Source organism: Centrocercus urophasianus, unplaced genomic scaffold (assembly GCF_019232065.1).
Source record: "Centrocercus urophasianus isolate 14NV4802_14NV808 unplaced genomic scaffold, USGS_Curo_1.0 seq_13, whole genome shotgun sequence".
NCBI lineage: Eukaryota > Metazoa > Chordata > Aves > Galliformes > Phasianidae > Centrocercus > Centrocercus urophasianus.
Genome location: NW_024884475.1, coordinates 38,269,912 through 38,288,027, shown reverse-complemented (window position 1 = coordinate 38,288,027; position 18,116 = coordinate 38,269,912). Strand labels below are relative to the sequence as shown.

At 38.6% G+C, this 18,116-nt stretch overlaps 1 protein-coding gene across 2 annotated transcripts in view; it reads right to left on the bottom strand.

Moving 5' to 3' along the window:
* Positions 1–18,116, bottom strand: part of UBA6 (ubiquitin like modifier activating enzyme 6) — a 30,260-nt gene that overhangs the window by 4,367 nt on the left and 7,777 nt on the right. For both annotated transcript variants that reach the window (XM_042811668.1, XM_042811669.1), the window contains 22 exons: positions 17,386–17,509; positions 16,060–16,163; positions 15,241–15,303; positions 14,180–14,256; positions 13,798–13,864; positions 13,259–13,402; positions 12,675–12,742; positions 12,335–12,413; positions 11,310–11,390; positions 10,852–10,929; positions 9,417–9,598; positions 8,836–8,941; positions 7,663–7,752; positions 7,479–7,559; positions 6,746–6,874; positions 5,827–5,878; positions 5,667–5,730; positions 4,967–5,036; positions 3,743–3,814; positions 2,633–2,750; positions 1,487–1,680; positions 143–270 (listed from right to left, as the gene is read on the bottom strand). In XM_042811668.1, the coding sequence (XP_042667602.1) occupies positions 143–270; positions 1,487–1,680; positions 2,633–2,750; positions 3,743–3,814; positions 4,967–5,036; positions 5,667–5,730; positions 5,827–5,878; positions 6,746–6,874; positions 7,479–7,559; positions 7,663–7,752; positions 8,836–8,941; positions 9,417–9,598; positions 10,852–10,929; positions 11,310–11,390; positions 12,335–12,413; positions 12,675–12,742; positions 13,259–13,402; positions 13,798–13,864; positions 14,180–14,256; positions 15,241–15,303; positions 16,060–16,163; positions 17,386–17,509 (2,171 nt within the window). The remainder of the gene's footprint in view (positions 1–142; positions 271–1,486; positions 1,681–2,632; positions 2,751–3,742; positions 3,815–4,966; positions 5,037–5,666; positions 5,731–5,826; positions 5,879–6,745; positions 6,875–7,478; positions 7,560–7,662; positions 7,753–8,835; positions 8,942–9,416; positions 9,599–10,851; positions 10,930–11,309; positions 11,391–12,334; positions 12,414–12,674; positions 12,743–13,258; positions 13,403–13,797; positions 13,865–14,179; positions 14,257–15,240; positions 15,304–16,059; positions 16,164–17,385; positions 17,510–18,116) is intronic.

Genomic DNA, 18,116 nt, shown 5'->3' with positions numbered 1-18,116 from the left:
TGATTCCACCGTATTTCTGCTACACGCACACATACAGCACTGATCTGATTGTGAACTTAATAACTGTACATGTCTTGCACTTGTTTTAAGTGAGAAATAGCATGCTTCCAGAATATTACCCTTCTACCATCATCCTTCCTACCTGATTTCAGTTCTTCTTACTTTAGCTGTTTCTGTGAAGACCATTATGGGAATGGCTAGGTTCAGAAAACAGTTCTTGTATGCATCAGCTGGGTAGCCACCCACAACTTTGATGAGTTCCAGTGCAACCTGCAATAAATAACAATCAACAAGTTTCCTAAGACCAAAAACAGGTGTTGTATCATCAGCACTAATTTAGTTAACAGACCACACAACAATAAGCAATATGCGTTGTTGAGATGAGCCTTTGTACAACCCACAGATTCAATCGCATATGAAGATGCAAACCAAATACGCCACAGAAACCAACTCTGCTGCAATTACTTAAACTGTTCAGAAATACTCCTTCTGCAGGAACTCCTCCAAACTTTTCCAATTCTAGACACTCCCAACAAAGCATGTAGTTCTGTTGAGGTGCATGGATGTGAACTACTGCGGAACAGATCCTTACTACTCTTGACGCTGGCACTCTGATGGAAGCTGTTAAGCGCAGAAAACAAACCAAAACTCTATTATTCCTCTTTCTGGACAATGAGAAAGGAAATCAGGAAAGGATCAGAAACAAAAGCACTGAGGGTTGACTACAGCTAAAACCAGACTGACTTTCTGTACTGCTACACAAGAAAAATTGAAGAATATGTCCCAGTTTTGACCACGGTAGTAGCAGATGTAGTGCTGTGATTTAAATTTAGGAGGAAAACAGTGCAGATACTACACTGAAGTTTGAGTTGTTGCCGAGCAGTACTTACACTAAGTCCAGGACATTTCAGCCTCTTGTACCATCCTGCCAGTGAGGAGCAGGGGGTGCACAAGGAGATGGGTGGGAATAGAACCAGGACAGCCAACCCAAACTGGCTAAAGGGATATTTCATACTGTATGGTGCCATGCTGAACAATAATACTGGGGAGAGTCGTTCAGAGACTGGCTGAGTGCTGGTTGGCAGGTGGTAATTAGGAGTGCAGGGAGAAAAAGGGAAGTGATGTACAACCCTTCTTATTCAACCCTTACCACAACCCAAGAGTTTTACCTTTTTTCCCCTAAATCACTCAGCCAACCCACTGCAGGGGAATGTGCAAAATGGGTGTGTGATGCTCAGCTGCCTGCTCTGCCAGGTTAAATCACAACGAAATCCATGTTTGAGATAAAAGTATTTATTACCTATCAGACTAATAACTACCATTATAGTAGAGATCACAATTACGTATTCATACTGATTTTTAAGCCCGCTTCTTAAATGAGGTTCTGTCAGCATAGCATTAACAAATATCCAGATAGCAGTGGTTTTAGGCAAAGAACAGTAACTGAAAGAAATACTACATTCACTATTTTTAGAAGCATACTCACCAGCCCTGAAACTGCAGCAGTAGCTGTTGCAATTGCAGGAATAATCTTGCCAGCAATGCGCTTTGTTTTGAATCTATCAGCTGGTTCAATGTTGTACATCTTGGCTCGCAAGTTTGATGCAGCTGTTATGAAATCTACATGTCCGTTACTATCGTCATCTTTTTCAAAGGCAAGGGGCTTCATTTCTAAGTCATCTGTACGTGGGTGAAAAGCAAAAATGATTATCAGAAAAACGAAGGGGTCCTAAGCTTAAGTTACAGGCAATTAGAACTTCAACAGATATTTCTCATGTTCTGGACCTTGGTACTCAACTTATAATTGTACTTGCCTTTCCATGCTAGAAGGGGAAATTCCCATACCAGCACCTGCCATGGTTATTGTTAGAAGTGAGCAACACATGAATTATCAAGAGGTCCAGAATACTGTTTTCCTTTCAACACCATGAATTAATTTTGGATGGTCCTGTGGATGTTTCTTATTAAACTCTACTCATATAGCTCTTCTCCTATGAGAATTCCCTCTATGAGCTTTGTTCATCTGCAACTATATTGGTATGAACTCAGAAGCATGGTAGACAGAGATTAGGGCTCTCCATGGGATGGGCCAGAGCTAAAATAATCTCTCCACTGCGGAGGTTTTAGCCCTCATGGCCTACAGATGCACAAATGCAGTTCTTGCACAATGACCTCTTAATGTTACCAAACACAACAAGATTCAAAAATCCACATTTTAACATATCTAAAAGATACTGATGAAGATTATTAGCCTTCACAATTTAGGACAATTTCAGATTGATTCCTGCAAGAAGTAACTCTCAGCCTTCTCATGCTGAACTAAAATATCCAGCTGTAATCTACTCAGGATCTTTCTCTTCCTTCAAGTTTAATGTGCCAGTACCTGCTCACAGTTAGCTGTGAGCTGCTCACAGCTGTCCTTACACAGTAACATAGCAGAGAATCATATACCACTGAATTACGAGATGCCTGCAAGTTTTCAGGTCAAGCAATTAGGACAATTACCTGCACAGAAAGCTTAGCAATCAGCTACCTACTTCTTACAGAATTAAACAACTGCTTTATCCAAAGACTTGAATGCAGTGCAATTGCAAGATGTCACTAAGCTAGAAAGCTAGTATGCACTACTCACTTTGCAGAGCTTCATTGGACAGTATAGACTTCTCCAGCTGGAAAACAGCATTTCTTTCATCCTCACTGCTGACTGGAATATGATCGGGTTTTCTTGCGGTTTCATCAGTCTGTACAACCTGCAAGTGCGTAGTGTTTAAAGGAATAAAATACATGCACTTTGTACAAAGTAAGTCTACTAAATTTTCTATGTTCCCTGCAGTCTTCCCCACCCAGGTATGAGAGACATGGACTTACTAGAGCAAGTCCAGCCAAGAGGCATAAAGATCATTAGGGCAGTGGAGCATCTCTCATATCAGGAAAGGCTGAGAGAACTGGTGCTGTTCAGCCTAGAGAAGAGAAGGCTCAGCAGGATCAAAATATATAAATATTTGGTAGCAAGGAAGTACAGAGCCAGACTCTTAATTGGTGCCCAGTGACAGGACATGGGGATAAAGGAACAAACTGAAGCACTCAAAATTCCATGGGAAACATAATGTTTGCATTGGAATAGACAGCTGCCAGAGATCTTTCCATACATCAGCCACTTTGTGGTTCTATGTTTTTTTGTTTCATGATGCAGGCATTCACAAGGTAAGTATTAACACTGGGCAAGAAAACATGAAACTACCTTGGGAAACGTTATCTATGACTTTTGAGTGGTAACAAATGCTAACCACCACACAATAACACTTCAGCTATTTCGAAGTTAACGCTTAAAAAACAAACATGAAAGTAAAGATACTTCCATAAAACTACCTAGAGAGAAATTACAAGTTTTCTCTAACCAAGGATGGCTTTAGAGTTGCTCATGAAGCACATTTTTCTACTTTTATTACATAAATACAGCCTTGTATAAACTTAAAAACCTTACTGACTCAGCATCACGCGTGCACTGAAAAAGCTACAAGTCATTTGCACAATCCCCCCCCAAAAATCCACCTTGCAGTTAGCATCTGGTGCACAGACACCCTAGATCGATCAAGCTGAAGCAGTCCTACATGTCCTGTACTTGTTTCCCCAAAATTCATTTTCATTCATGTTTATTTCAGACCAGCATTAAAGCACAGAGTAGTGGAGATAAGCAACACTGTGTGGATTATGTTTTCTGGAAACTTAAAATCCTACTTACTTTGTTTGAAGGTCTGAACTCTGGTACCTCCACAGACGAAGTTATCTTCAGAATAGTTTCTTCTGACAAATCCTATTATTGTTTTGAAAGAAAAAAAAAAAAAAAAAAAAAAAGATTTCAATTTATATCAACCGAAAAAACCCTCCGCAAAGAGACTTTGTTTGCAGGACCATTTAAAAGAATACCAAATATGAAAATAATCCCAGAGGCAGACAGTGGTGTTTCACTGAAACTTCAGATGAGATTTACAGTGCACAAGACCTGCAGAGGAATGAAGTGCCTAGCACTTAGCAAACTGAGCCAAACTTATACCTCTGAGAAATCAGATTACTCCTATAGCCGTATCAATATGTAGAGGCAAAAATTTATTTGTACAAAATGTCAGATATGTATGAAATACAGCATGATAGCTGCACTGATAGAGATGCATGTAAAAATAGGTATAAAAAAAATTAAGTCCAAGCATTAAAAAAAACACAATACATTTTATATGATGTTAAAATGGTATGTGTTTGTTCACAGAGTACTGAAAACAACTGGGACACTCCAAGACAGCATAAACTTATTATATTTTGATTTTTGCTGTTTGCAGCACAAATGGCAGGACAGTTTTGCTGGGAATTTCGCTCTGCAATGCACAGCAAGTCTGACTGGCCTGGCATCAGCCTTACTGCACAGCACCTGGATGGCATAGCTCTGTCCAGGGTCTCCTAATTGCACATAAGGGAGCCTTACTCGTGCACAATACTTGAAGTAGTTAAGGACATAAGAAGCAAAACGTAAACACGTGACTTGCAAGAAGATCCAGTTAGACAAGACAAAGGCTAGCATGAAAAGGGATAAGCAAGCAACAAAGCGGCTGTAAGTAGCAAAAATAACAAATAAAATAAAAACTCCTCAACAACATTCCTAATATGCTTAAAAAATGCCTGAAAAAGATCTTTCAATGCAGTTATTATATTACATAGGAAAAGGTCTGTCAAAATAAGGATTTACGACTTCAGAGCTTACTGAAAATACCTAACCTGAACTACTCATGCATTTTTCTGGTTTGTAATTCAAATCAAGACAAATATGTATAAACAGCTGCTGAATAACCCATGCTGATGGGCAGATTAAGAATCATTTTAGTTTTGCAAAGGACAGGCAACCGGATGCTGGATCAAAATTGTAAGAGTATATACTCAGGTTATGAAATAAGAACACTACTGCAGTATTGATTACCTGTTCTGTGAAAGGAACACAGTACACTGTAGCCAAGAGTTTTGCTGCACTCACAATGAAATCATAGTGCCTAAAGTGGAAGATAATTTTTAATTTTTTTAAGTTTCAATTACCCACATGCACATTTGCAATTATATTTACAGAGATCTTGCAAATATACACAGAGAAAAAGAATTTCTAACCTTCAGAGCACATTGTCTAAAACAAAGATTTTGAGGTCCTCAGCAGTCTTCCCCAAAATTAAGTGACATTTTATGAGTGTGAAGTTATTTAATGCTAGGATTAACTGTACTTTCATAACCCCTGCAGTCAAGAGAGCAACTACAAAATCTTACACAACATTAATGTGCAGATAAAAACCTTCACCTCAAAAATTCTCTGATACTTCGGAATGAACTCAATTTTCACCCACACAGAGAATGAGGAGTGTTTCTTTAGTCACACAGTAAACAAAATCTGTTGTTCTAAGGCTTTTCATGCTAGGTAGATATTGTCAGAACTTCTCCTAGCACCCTCTGATCTCATGTCAGAGTTAAATCACCTGTAGTAAAAGTTCAAGATGGTTCACTCAGTCTGCCACTATATAAAACTCTGCACTAGTACACATCAAATTATCAGTCCAACTTGCAGTGCCATAATGCCACTGCTCTACTATGGGGTGAGCTTCACAGGGTATTTTAAAATGCAGAGCAATACTTACAAAGGATCATTAAAATCAAACTTCACTGGGAAAGGCGGCCTCTTTGGTGACTGCCAGAACAAACCTGGTTAGAAGACAGAGTTAAGATGAAGTCCTACAACAGCAACACGTGACACGTGCCATGAATTCACAGGAGGCACATGGAGGTGTTGGCACTTACTTCCATCTTTTAACCGTGTATCAAGGGGAAATGAATGAAGAAGCTGAAGAGCCTAGAAGGCAAGACAGTGGCTTTAGCAGTTTGTCAGGCAGACGCAACATCACAAAATCAAAATCTCCTTTTTAGTAATAACGTGAAATCTTTACACATCTTTTAAGGCTCTCCAATATGTACCACAAGTCTTAAAGAGTTAAGAAAATCTAAGACCCCACCTCTCACCTCACCAGTCCCAGGTCCAAGCAAAATAATACAGTAAGCAGAGTGTTTCCCCAACCTTATCTCACCTACAGGATTCTGGCATACAAATTCATAACTGGGAAAGCAACATTTTCAAAATCTAACAACTGTCATCACAACACAGATGTGCTATGTTCATTAATATACACTTCTTTACTACAGAATTCCCCCCATCCTCCCCCAAACACACTTGAAGCAAAATTGTGGATCACACTTGAAGAATAAGTGGCCCATATTTCAGCCAACCTTTCTTTGATAGCTTTAAGAAAAATCAAGTATACAAATACAAAGAGTTGAGTAACACAAAGTCTAGTGGGAGATAACGCAAGGTACTGTACTTTAGTAAAAGATACCTAGTCAGTTGAGAAAAATGCCAACAGAACTGCATGGAGAATCCTAAATAGAGCTATTAGGAAATAGTTAATAGAATAGTCTAAAAAAAAAAAAACAAAAAAAAAAAAACAAAAAAAAAAAAACAAAAAAAAAAACCAAACAAGAAATCCCCCCAAAAATCTCTACAGTAAAAAGAGGTAGGGATGCAGTAGTTTTAGATTTCAAGCAAAGCTTGTTATTAATGAAGAAGAGAAGGAAACACATGCAAAGACTTGGAAAACTATTTATTTAAGGGTACCATGTCCCTGTCAGTCCACAGGTACCCCATTTCCACACCCTAGTTACCTACCTTGTGGCTAAAATACTTCTCAAACTTTACTCTTGCAAGTTCCACACACTGAGTCCAATTTCGGGGTCTTCTGCTGAGTGTTTTAATAACATGAAAACAGCCTTCTAAACTCTCCCCTGATTTCATTCTCTAGATACAGAAAACAGATAAACAGATACAGAAAAATAAACCAATATTTAAAAAGATTAGTCACAAAAGTCAAACAGCAAGTATGACCTTATTGAGTCGTGGGTAAAAGGAAAGGGAAGGTCGCTTTGTGAACATTAACCTTCATGTGATCCCTTCCCTATGGGTTTTCCACAGAACTGCTGTCCACTTGTTTTACTTCCAACTTCCTTGTCCAAATGACCATTAGCCATTATAGACAGAAACAGATAAGTGTGTAAGTCTGATCTATTAGGTAGTCAAGTTCACTCAGAAGTACATCTTCCCTTCATTTTTTCCCAGCCGACTGCACACCTGTATGATACTTACTGTTCTTGCTAACAACCCCTCAGTTTTTAATTTCTGTATCATGTACAGAATCCCTGTGCTACAGAAACGGGCCACATACAAGACTAGCTCTTAGTGACAGCAGAAAAATCCCATGAAACATCACCAAACGCCTTGGCCAAATAAGTTTTCAGAAAATATGAACAAAGTCAGAAAACAAATCGTGCTTAATATAAATGGAAACAAAATGCTTAAAGCATTAGTTCAAACTCCAGATTTTACCCAGGCAACATTCTCCTACCTGTAAAACTTCCTCTGCAGATGGATAGGTCTGCCAAAACTTGTTAAACAATGAAGGCTTGTGAGAAAACAAACTTTCAAACTAGAAAATAAAAAAGAACATGGCATTTAACACCAAGTACCTCAAATACCTCACCTTCTCAAATACACAGGCATTTCAAAAGCCTGGGAACTTATTTCCTTACCTTATCTCTTGCCCACTGTATTGTATGTTCAATGGCAGCTGGAAAAGACTTCAAGGTGCAAAAAGGTATTTCCTCTTCTGGTGGATCCCGCTATATTTAAGGGGAATTGTTTGTAAGGGAAGGCTTAATAAAGTTTATTACCAATGATAGGACCAGGAACTTCAAGGCTACACAAGTTTCCAACACCACTATTATAAAATACAAGGTAGCTCATTTATGCCTAAACAAAGAAGGATAAAACAAATTTTGTTTTATGAAGAAGTATCTGAACAACACAGGAAGTAAAACTCAATCCTAACACACAAAGAGCAGAAGTAATTACCAGCCAGTTTATCCAAGGTGTGCAGCTCACATTCACATACACTTGCAAGATAAAACCACCCTGTCTCACAAAGCCTGAAACATTTTTTTTCCATGGACTACAGTAAAGCTGTAAGAATTATCAACATCAGTGCTGCATGGCAAGTGTAGCACTTTCATAGGAACTTAAGTTGTGGAAGACCGCAAGGGTTTGGGGGTAACTTCCTCCCTCTCCATTTACAAAGAACTGATATCCATCTTCGTACAAACATGCAGACTAATGTCTACTACTGAGACTTGTGTTTCTCCTGCCTGCCTTTGGAGATAGTATCACCAAGAACAGAACAAACAGGCAGAAAATATCTCAAAGAAAGAAAACCACAAGCAAAAAAACAGCTTGCATTCTTACTTTGAAGGGAACTTTAGGGGAAAAAATACAGTCAATTTCTTGTCAAGCACTTAAGTCATGCAAGAAGGAAGTCCTTCTTTGGCCTTATGCAGTATTCAGACCTTATTCAAATGAACTCAAATTTGTCCAAGGCATTACTTCAAGACTGTGAGTTACATTACAAAATTTTCTCCCTCCCCCTTCAAAAGAGGGGAGAAGATTTCTTTCATCATTCATAGAGCTTTTAATTATTGGCCTAGATGTAATCACCAGGTAGGTAGAGGGCACAGTACCACCAGTCTGCTCAAATTTTATTTCTCATGGAGCTTTTCTTCAGAATCCAAGGAAATAATTACTTCCTAATAGGACTGATTCTGAACAAGTCAAATAAGCCACTTATTTTAGACAGATACATAAACAATTGGAGAATCATACTGTACCACTGGATGAGCTACAGCAGAAGTTGGTAGTCATAAACAACTTACGTGACTATTATATGACTCTGTCAGATGAGGCACAACAACTTCTGTGTGTCCTTTTGTTCCCATGGTTCCAGAGTCTATCAGAGGACGCAGGTTTGCTACACAACGACTGATATGAAAAGACAGATAATCAGGATACAGAGTTATCTCTACACCTGCTTTGCAGACATCACCAGAGCACAACCCAGTCACTAGGGACCTTTCAGATCAGTGGAAAGCTTAAAACTCAAGAAAAGAACAGGTTAAATAAGATGAGCTACTTCAAGTTATATCACATCACCAAAAACCAGTGCCAATCTACAATTAATTTTATAAGTAGGGATTTTTACATTGAAATGTAAGTACATATTCCCATGCATAAGTAATTCAATCTGAAGACAGCTACACTTGCAATGAACTGGAACATCTACAGGTAGATCAGGTTGTTCAGTGCCTGTTGTTTACCTCCTGAATATAAATCCCTTCCTCCTACCAGCCAGCAATCTTGTCAAAGGAGCAGAGTAAATCTGAGTGAAACACTATCAAATCTTTTAAGTAGTTGCAATCCAGTGTGATTAAAAACATAAAAACAGAGGTTCACCTACCTATCAATGTATCTCCTTGCTTCCACATTGTCCAAAGCAGTCACAATCACATCTTGCTTGGTGTAGAATTCATCACTGTAAGTGTTTTCAGTGGCTGGACAAACTTTATTAATGTATGAATCAATTTTTAAGCAAGGATTGATGTTCAGAGTTGCTTCTGCTGCAGTATAGCTTTTAGGTTTCTGAAATACATACACATACATGCATATGTATTATTAATATTCTGATATTAATAATATCACACCTGGTCACAAAAACATCGCTTTCATTTGCTAATCACACAATTCACTTGAATAAAAATGCTAGAATGCAAAATATACATTAAAAGAAATTATTTACTTACATAGCTCCTTCACATGTATTTCTCTTAGGCTTCATCTTCTGTTTTATTTAAAGTAGTGCATAAATGGCACAGCACAAACGTATCCAGGAACTGAAACAGATGCTGCATACTGCCTTTCTTACTCTCGAAGCATTTTAAGAAAGGTGCAATTCATGACTTTCAGTGGGTAAGATTGTTACTGCTACTTTGACTGTGCAGCACAGATATCAAATATATATGAACAATGTCACTACAGCTAGGGGTCCCACACAAAACCAGTTTCAAAAGCCAAACTGAAATGGATTTCTCAACCTACCAGACGCTTCTATGACTTCAAAATACTGTATTCAATTATCTACAGATCACCACTAAAGACCACCAGAACTCAGGACAGCGTGGCTTCTGAAAGCTTGCAGAGTTCACTTTCCATTTAACTAACCATCCAAAACATAATTCATTCCCAGATTTGCCCAACAGACAGGAGGCAAAAAATCCACCCACTCGATTTTGGACAGAGGAATCCTTTTTCCCTACTGCTGTCAAGGTTGGACCATCTTTTTTAATTCTGTGCCATGTTTGCAAATAAAGGGATATTCTCTCTGCTTTTAAGGTGTAAAAAACATTCGTGCCTGATACTGAACATATGTATTTTTTTCCAAGCTATTTACTTGCTTGATAAAGACTAAATTAAGATAAACCATAGCATCTAGCTAACACTTATGTCAAATTGTATTGTTAGTAGTAGTAGCTCAAGAAAACTTCTACTACTGCTGTCTATTTAGTTTATTCTCCCTGAATTTCAATGGTATAATAGGTGTATTAATTCATGGTACTTTCTGATGCACCACAGCATTTGCAATCTGATTCTTTCTCTGAACAGTTGAGAGGTTTCATCAGTCAAAGACACTGATACAAATCAAGGTCAGATGAGTTAGGTTTACTCAACTGATACCAGTGATAATGCCAACATAGCATAGCTATCATTTAAAAACATACTGGACTCCATTACAGCTGTTCTCTGATCCACACATTCAGAAGTCGAGCTCCCAGTGGTGACACAGAACAATGAAACAAAACAACAGTCCAAGAAGTTTATTGAACAAAAAAGCCTACCTGTATGTGATGAGGTCGAAAAAGAAACTGTCTGTTCAGGTTGGATTTTTCTATCAAGTCTGGATCTGTAATTGTAACCTAAGTCAGAAGGGGCAAAAGCAATAGCTGAAGTTTATTTAAGTGTAGCACTAAGAGATACTCTTGAAGCAAACTGTACAGCAGTCAAAACAAAACACTCCTCCCATTATTTACTATGGCCCATAGCTCTGTCCATACTCATAATGTCCATTCTCATACATTTTCTTCTAAAACCAAAATACAGCAAAGCCACTCCAACTGTGTTCTGCCTCTAATTGCATAATTTCACTCCACACTGAGGCCATTTGTCTCTGCGCCCAGACACTGACCTGAAACAAGGCTTTGACTTAACACTTTTTAAGTAGCCTAAGCATTTAATTCTTCCTTGTTACAGTACTTATACATAAGCAATGTGAAATTAACCGATGCATGTGACTTACCAACCCTTTATCTTGCCCAGTACCAACACCAAGAAGTGCAAAGTTTTTCAGCATTTCACAGCCTATTGCTCCGCAGCCAACCTGAAGAGAATGAAATTTTCAGAGAAGTCTTTGCAAGTGAGATCAGTAAATTAAAGTAACACAGACAATTCAGGAATCTTCTGCAGAGTATTATGAATGACTTGAACTCCATGAAATTCAACACACATAAGCACAGACTCCTCAGCTGGAGCACGTGTAAGTACAGCACTGCCTGTGAAGGAAGTATTGCTGTTGAGATGGGCTCTTGATGAACAGTAAACTAAACACGAGACAACAGTATATCCAATCAGTAATTAAGTCAAACTTCATACTGAATTATATTAAAAAAAGAGTACAGCCACTGGATTGAGGAAGTGATTAGTTTCCTTTCCTCAGCAGTCACTAGACTATATCTAGAATAGAGGATTCAGTTCTGTGCCCTTCAACACAAAAAGTAAAAAAAAAAGATTAGGTATGCCCAACCTGGGGGCTGGAACACCTGCCCTAAAAAGAAGATAAGGATCTGTATGTCCATTAGCTGGAAAAGAGAAAGTTTGAGAGGGACATACTAGTGGCTGATTTCTAGGAAAAGGTTCCTGCCAAGGCAAAGCCAGTTTCTTTTTAGAAGTGTACAGTAGTAGAATGATAGATAATGGACAAAAATTGAGAAGACAAAGTTCTAACCTGGCATAAAGAAATACTTTCCTTTGTAAGATTAAATAGGCATTGAAACTGCTTGTCCAGAGATGAGATGGACAACCTTTGTACTTACAGATTTTCAAGACTCAACTGCATTCTCAGCTATGAGGCTAGCTCTAGAAGTCAAGCATTACATAGAACACTGTGTCATGCAGCTTAGGACTTGTCTATAGTTTATGACAATTTTAGACCACTTACTCTGTTTTAATGTATATAATGAAGTCTGACCTCTTACCTTCAAGACAGGTGATGTCAGTTGTGCTAGTGGAGTATTAGCAAAAGCCTTAAGCGTCAGTTGTACTCACCAAGAAAACATTCAAATCATGCAGCTTCTGGCATAGAGATTCTCCAATACAGGCCCTCAAGGCATCATACCTATCTCCCCTAAAGAGAGGCAGGAAACAAAAACAGAGGAGCAGGAAGTTATTTTTTTCCATGGGAGTATCATCATTATGAAATTCTGTTTTGATGCAAATAAAGAGACAGAGTCCCCTACAATCCCCATTCCTCCCATTCTCAAATAGGACACACACTTTTAAGCCCGAACTTCTCTCCCTCCATAAAGCTGCACTAAACTAACTTTAAAAGACATCTGTGTTTACTTGAGAACAGTACATAAAAAAAGCAGACTGTATTTATATTTACCGTGGAAGAAATTCTTCAGAGCCCATCTTTTCTAGAGGAGTAACAATGTCTAACATATCTATATATAACTGCAAAAACAAAAAGAATTGTGAAAAACTCCAGTTTGTTAAGAAGTAAGCATTTCAGTGTACAGCCAAGCCTAGAAATTTTGTTACAGCTCATTATAGTTTACCACACAATTTTCACAGACAGGAATGCCTGGAAGTCACTGAAATCTGAACCACAGCCTTTTTACTTGGACTGTGATGTCTGTAATCATGGGATTGTGTGATCCTCTGAATGGGACCGTGATGCTTTTAACTTTATTCTGACGTTTGCCCTATGAGTCCTGAAAGCACTGCTCTCGTACACAGCAGTGGCATTTGGGAATGCCACACTGAGTACGACGTCTGAATCCTAAATAGAAAAGTTTTAGTTAAAACTGCCTGCTCATCTATACTATGCACAAAACCACCATATTTTTCCTAAGTTCAGCCTCAAGTCTTTTTCCCCCCCCATTAAAGAAGTTGTTCAACACTCGCAACACAACCCCATGTTTGTCACATCACTGTTAAAATAAAGGTACTGAAGGAAAAAGGCCTTACCCATTGCTGCAATGGAGAAAATTTTCCTGTTACTGCTTTCAGGACCTCCTGGCTAGCCACACCACCCACTGCTGCTGCCAGAGGAGCTAAAAATCCCCGAGCAGTTCTGGACAGCCACTTCACTATATCTCCATTTACCTGAGGCTTAAAAATAGAACAAAACAATAATGTATATGTATCCATTCGACTGATGAAGTCACCACTTCAGTGTCAAAACTATTGGTCTATAGCAAAACAAAGAAATTACCTCACTCTGACTATGGTTTCCAGCAAAGGCAGACCCACTACTCATCCTGATCTTATAACAAGCAGCTACCTAAAAACTAAATACAGCCACATGAATTCATCTTTCATTTTAGGCAACCGTGTGGCTGGACTAGTGCTGATATACCATAATAACTTCTTGCACAGCCTTCAGAAAATCACCAAATTCATCTAAAGATGCATACAAAGATCAGAACAAGGGCTAAGAACTAAAGCACAACCTTCAGACAACTGAGTAAATTAGAAATTACACATGATACTCATTTGCTACTCACTTTGCTTTCCAGGGTTTCACTTATTGACATGGCTATTTTCAGCATTTCCTCAGCATCTTGATTGCATCTGGACACAAGAGTGAAAACAAGAGTGGTCACTCAAGTATTCTTAAGTTTTACATTTAGAGGGAATGTAAAAATGTCATCAACTGAGAAAGAATCACTGGATACAGGAGAAAGATTTTGGATATTTGCATTGGCTTCAATATTGAGCATTAAAGAAGCTAACATTGATAACATTGGTAACATTTTTCACCTACATTTCAGCTTTTAATTTCTATGTCATCTAAGTACCAGATAGACAAGGAACCCCTCTGCACATCAAGCCACAGTGGAGATCTCTCTGTTTCAAGGCTTAGCAAACACAACACTGCTGCATTACCCAATGTTTGGCATGCGACCAAAGTTCTCCTCAAAGTGGTTCAATGCGAGCATGGCAACATGGATTTGCAAAGGTGCCTGTTAAGACAACAACAGCTGTTGATGTATCACATCCACAAACTGAAGGAGATAAAACCAACAGTTTATATGAACTGTTCAGCTCCAAAAATGTTAAAGTAGCATTAAGAAGCCAACTTGAAACATCTTCTGCTAGTGGTTTTACAAAATGGGTTTCGGTTTATGAAATACTGCTCAGGAGTACTGCAATACCCCTTGTATTTGTTGAATACCCACGTCACCCACATCCAGCTAGAGTCCCCAAAAAGAATTCAGTGCTGAAATCATCAAAAACAGTAATCTTCACTTAATTAGACATTAGAATGCACTGCATTATGCCAAGTCTCAGTACCAAAGCCCAGCATTAATGGCCAACATCAGAAAATCTGAGCAGACAAGTTAGATCTTACATTATCAAAGAAATCACTGGATCAACGTTTTTTTAGTTGCTCATCTTAATGACTACACGGCTGACTTTTTAAATATTATTTCAATCAAATTGTGTTGGAGGCAGAAACAGGTAGCTTCCTCTTGGATTTTAAATACCTCTGAATCATTTTACAGAGGAAAAAGAAATTGTTCTCACACTTAACTGCAGTTAATTTTTTTCTATACTGCCCTGGCTTTGAACTCATTTTATTTTTTTAATCAAACAAAGCTCATTAAAGAAAAAACACTTTCTTTTAAGCATTTATACCATCATTCATTAGAGAGTTATCAAAAACTGATATTTTACACAGCAGATTTACAGAGAGATGGTTGAGCTATAAATTTATAATATAATTTGTGCAATTAGTGAATAAGTTTCTCCAGAAACCTAACTCACAATGCATGCTCTGTTTGAGCACATAATCTGATGCCCTACTCCTATTTCATCTTCTAAACTCACATTTAACAACTGTAGAAGTTAGAAATGGTTACTATTACACATAAAAAGCTGCAGATTATATTCTATGTAGTTTTAAGGTTACAACACTGACATTCAAATTCCCATACATTAATTACCTCAGGCTTGATAAAATCTGCAATTAGGCACATTGGATTTGTTAGCTGCTTCTCCAACCGTTCCTGGAAAAACAGAATTCATTAAAGTAACACAGTCACTTCACACAACAGTTACTGCTTCTTGAGAAAACCAATGCTCTCCCTGAAGAGACTAAGAAGTCTTTTCTTCATAGCATTTATACTTACTCCCTTCATAAATACAACTAGAAAAGATGCATAAAACAAAACTGAAAGTTTTGTCAGTCAAAAGTGCAATGGATGTTTCACATCACAGTAGCAAAACCCATTTCTCCAACTGCTCTGAGGTCTCTTATTGGATATTTTATAAGCAACTGGTTGTGTGCATGTAAATCTTTGCAAACTCACCAAAACCTGAAAGCCACTGCTTTGCAGAGACAGGACACATCTCCTGAGCTGCTCATTCTCATATCAGCTGCAGCTGGTCCTCACTTCCAGCTTCCTTGCAGGACATTTAAGTGCAATTAGCTTCAACTCTCTGTGGGCCCAAAGTGGCACACAGCACCATATAGCTTCCAATCACATACTCATCAATTTTTCTCAGAAGGCTGCCAAGAAACCATATATTTGTAGGCTTTTATGGGCTCCCTACCATACAAGAATGGGCTGCCCATATATTTTTTTTCCTGTACTAGTTAACTTTGAGTTTAAAATATTTCTTACTCTCTGTGATTTACTGTCACCATCCTCCCCAAGTTAAATGTAAACACTAATCAAGTGTAACCAAATCACCTCCTAAACTCTGCTTTCAATGCTTACACTGTTAACACTGAAGAACCTGGCTTTGACAAACACACTTACAAAGTAAAACATCTTGGGTGTCTTCACTTGGACAGCTATGCCACCATGCAAATAAGGCTCCATGTCTGATGTATTTCCGATGCTGAAGGAGTATGGTGACACCACTGAAAAGAGGAAAGAACACTGTGGCAGTGACAGACAACACGTGCTACAATTCTACGCAGGACAAAACAGGCTTTCTACACCTCCAAAGCTTTTTATGTTCTAATCTTTTAGTAGGTAGCCTTGCTTTGAAATCATGAACACAGCTGACTCTCCTTAATTAATGGGATTGTCCCTCCCTGCCAAAATATTAGTCTCACATGATCTATTACAAAATAAGCCTTTTAGAGTAGTTTTAATAACAATTCTGATGACCACAGCTCTGTAACAAAAAGAAATCACTCTCACTTCTATTTGGACTGTGCACAGCAGCATCCAGTGTACTACTCAGAGTAAGATTTTAGAGAAGACTAGAACAAAAATAATAAAGAAACAAGCTCCAGCTGCCAAGTAAAGCAAATGAAATCTTTCCTCTCAGAGTACCTGGAGCATTATTCAGATAAAGGAAGCTGACCAAAACATTTTGGTAATTCATGGGACATGAAGACTGAAATCAAAAACTGGGTCATAATTAACAGGAAAGAACTGAGCATAGCACCAGAATTGGCTAAACAAACAAGTCCAGGGAAAACCAGACTCAAGCACCCCTCAAAGGGACAGCTTTCATCTCAGACCACAAAGTAATTAAAAACAACTGAAAGACTCCTATGTCTGCTCTCCCTTCTTCTCCCCACTCCCCTCAAGTAGATGGCTCCCCAGCATGCAAAGGGAACTGAGTACCAGACCTAGAGACCTCCACGACAGAAACAAAAGCAGGGTAAACTGAAATTCATGAGAATTGCTTCAAAAGCATGCTCAGAAACAAGAGCGATAGCGATGTATCCCTCTACGCTTCAACTGTAACACACGGAACTACCAGGCAAACAGTGACATACACAGCAGCATTAATGTAGTCCAGAACAGTGACAGAAGCACAGGCTTTACACAATTCCCAAAACAAACAAACAGTTGTGTCATCGAACTGGTGACAGTAACCTCAGAAGCTGCCAGCTACCTTCCACTAGCTGGGAGTTTCTACTGCTCCTTAAACAGCAAGACAAGTTTAGAAAAGCTTTACTAAACAGAAAAGAAACTAAGACTACACAAGCAAGACCTCCATATCAGAAAACAATTTTTCTTGTGAGCTTACTGTAGATTCTGCACAATCCAGCACTCTTCTGGCTGTAACAGCATAGTGAGCTCACAAAAAGCCCAAGACATGCGCTGCAACCAGCAGCGCTCTACCTGTTATCTGGTGCGTGGTGCCATTTAAACACGACATCCCATTTACTTCCCGAAAGGTTAAGAACTGTCCTGTTTCAAGCCTGTGTGGATGATTTTCAAGGCAAGTGACGATACCAGGATTTGACTGAAAGCAAAAGCAGCAAAGTTAGCAAAGAGAAAAGACGTCACACATTATCAAAAGGTTTTTCTGACTAGTGAAACTGCAGTTACTAATACTTCCAGCACCGCAGTTCTGCCACACCAAAGGAGCCATCTATGACAATTTTTTCCAATCCAGAGAGTGGAAATAGGGTGCAACTAAGCTCACTGTGGCATGCAACCTGGACAAGCCATGACATGTAACTCTCTATGGCTTATGAAATTAATGAGAATAATCAAGTCAGTCAAAGAACTGGCTACCAAATCATTATGTCATGAACTTCAGATCAAATATGATTTGTTATACAGCCCCTTCTAGTTTGATACTGTTACATCTGGAGCGGACAGAAGACTTGCAAATGGATGAACCATGTTCTAGTCTGGACTTTCCGACATAATTGAGAGGAGCTGAATTTTACACTATAAAATACAAGATCAACTGGATAGCCTCTCTAATATTTTCCAGTGGAAGTGTTAGCAGTAACATCTCTTCATCACCTTAGCTTTCAGAAGCTACAATGATCAAATACACATCTTCTCAACATGAGCTCTCAGTCCCTTTTATCATCCCAGTAGTCCTCCTCTATATGTGC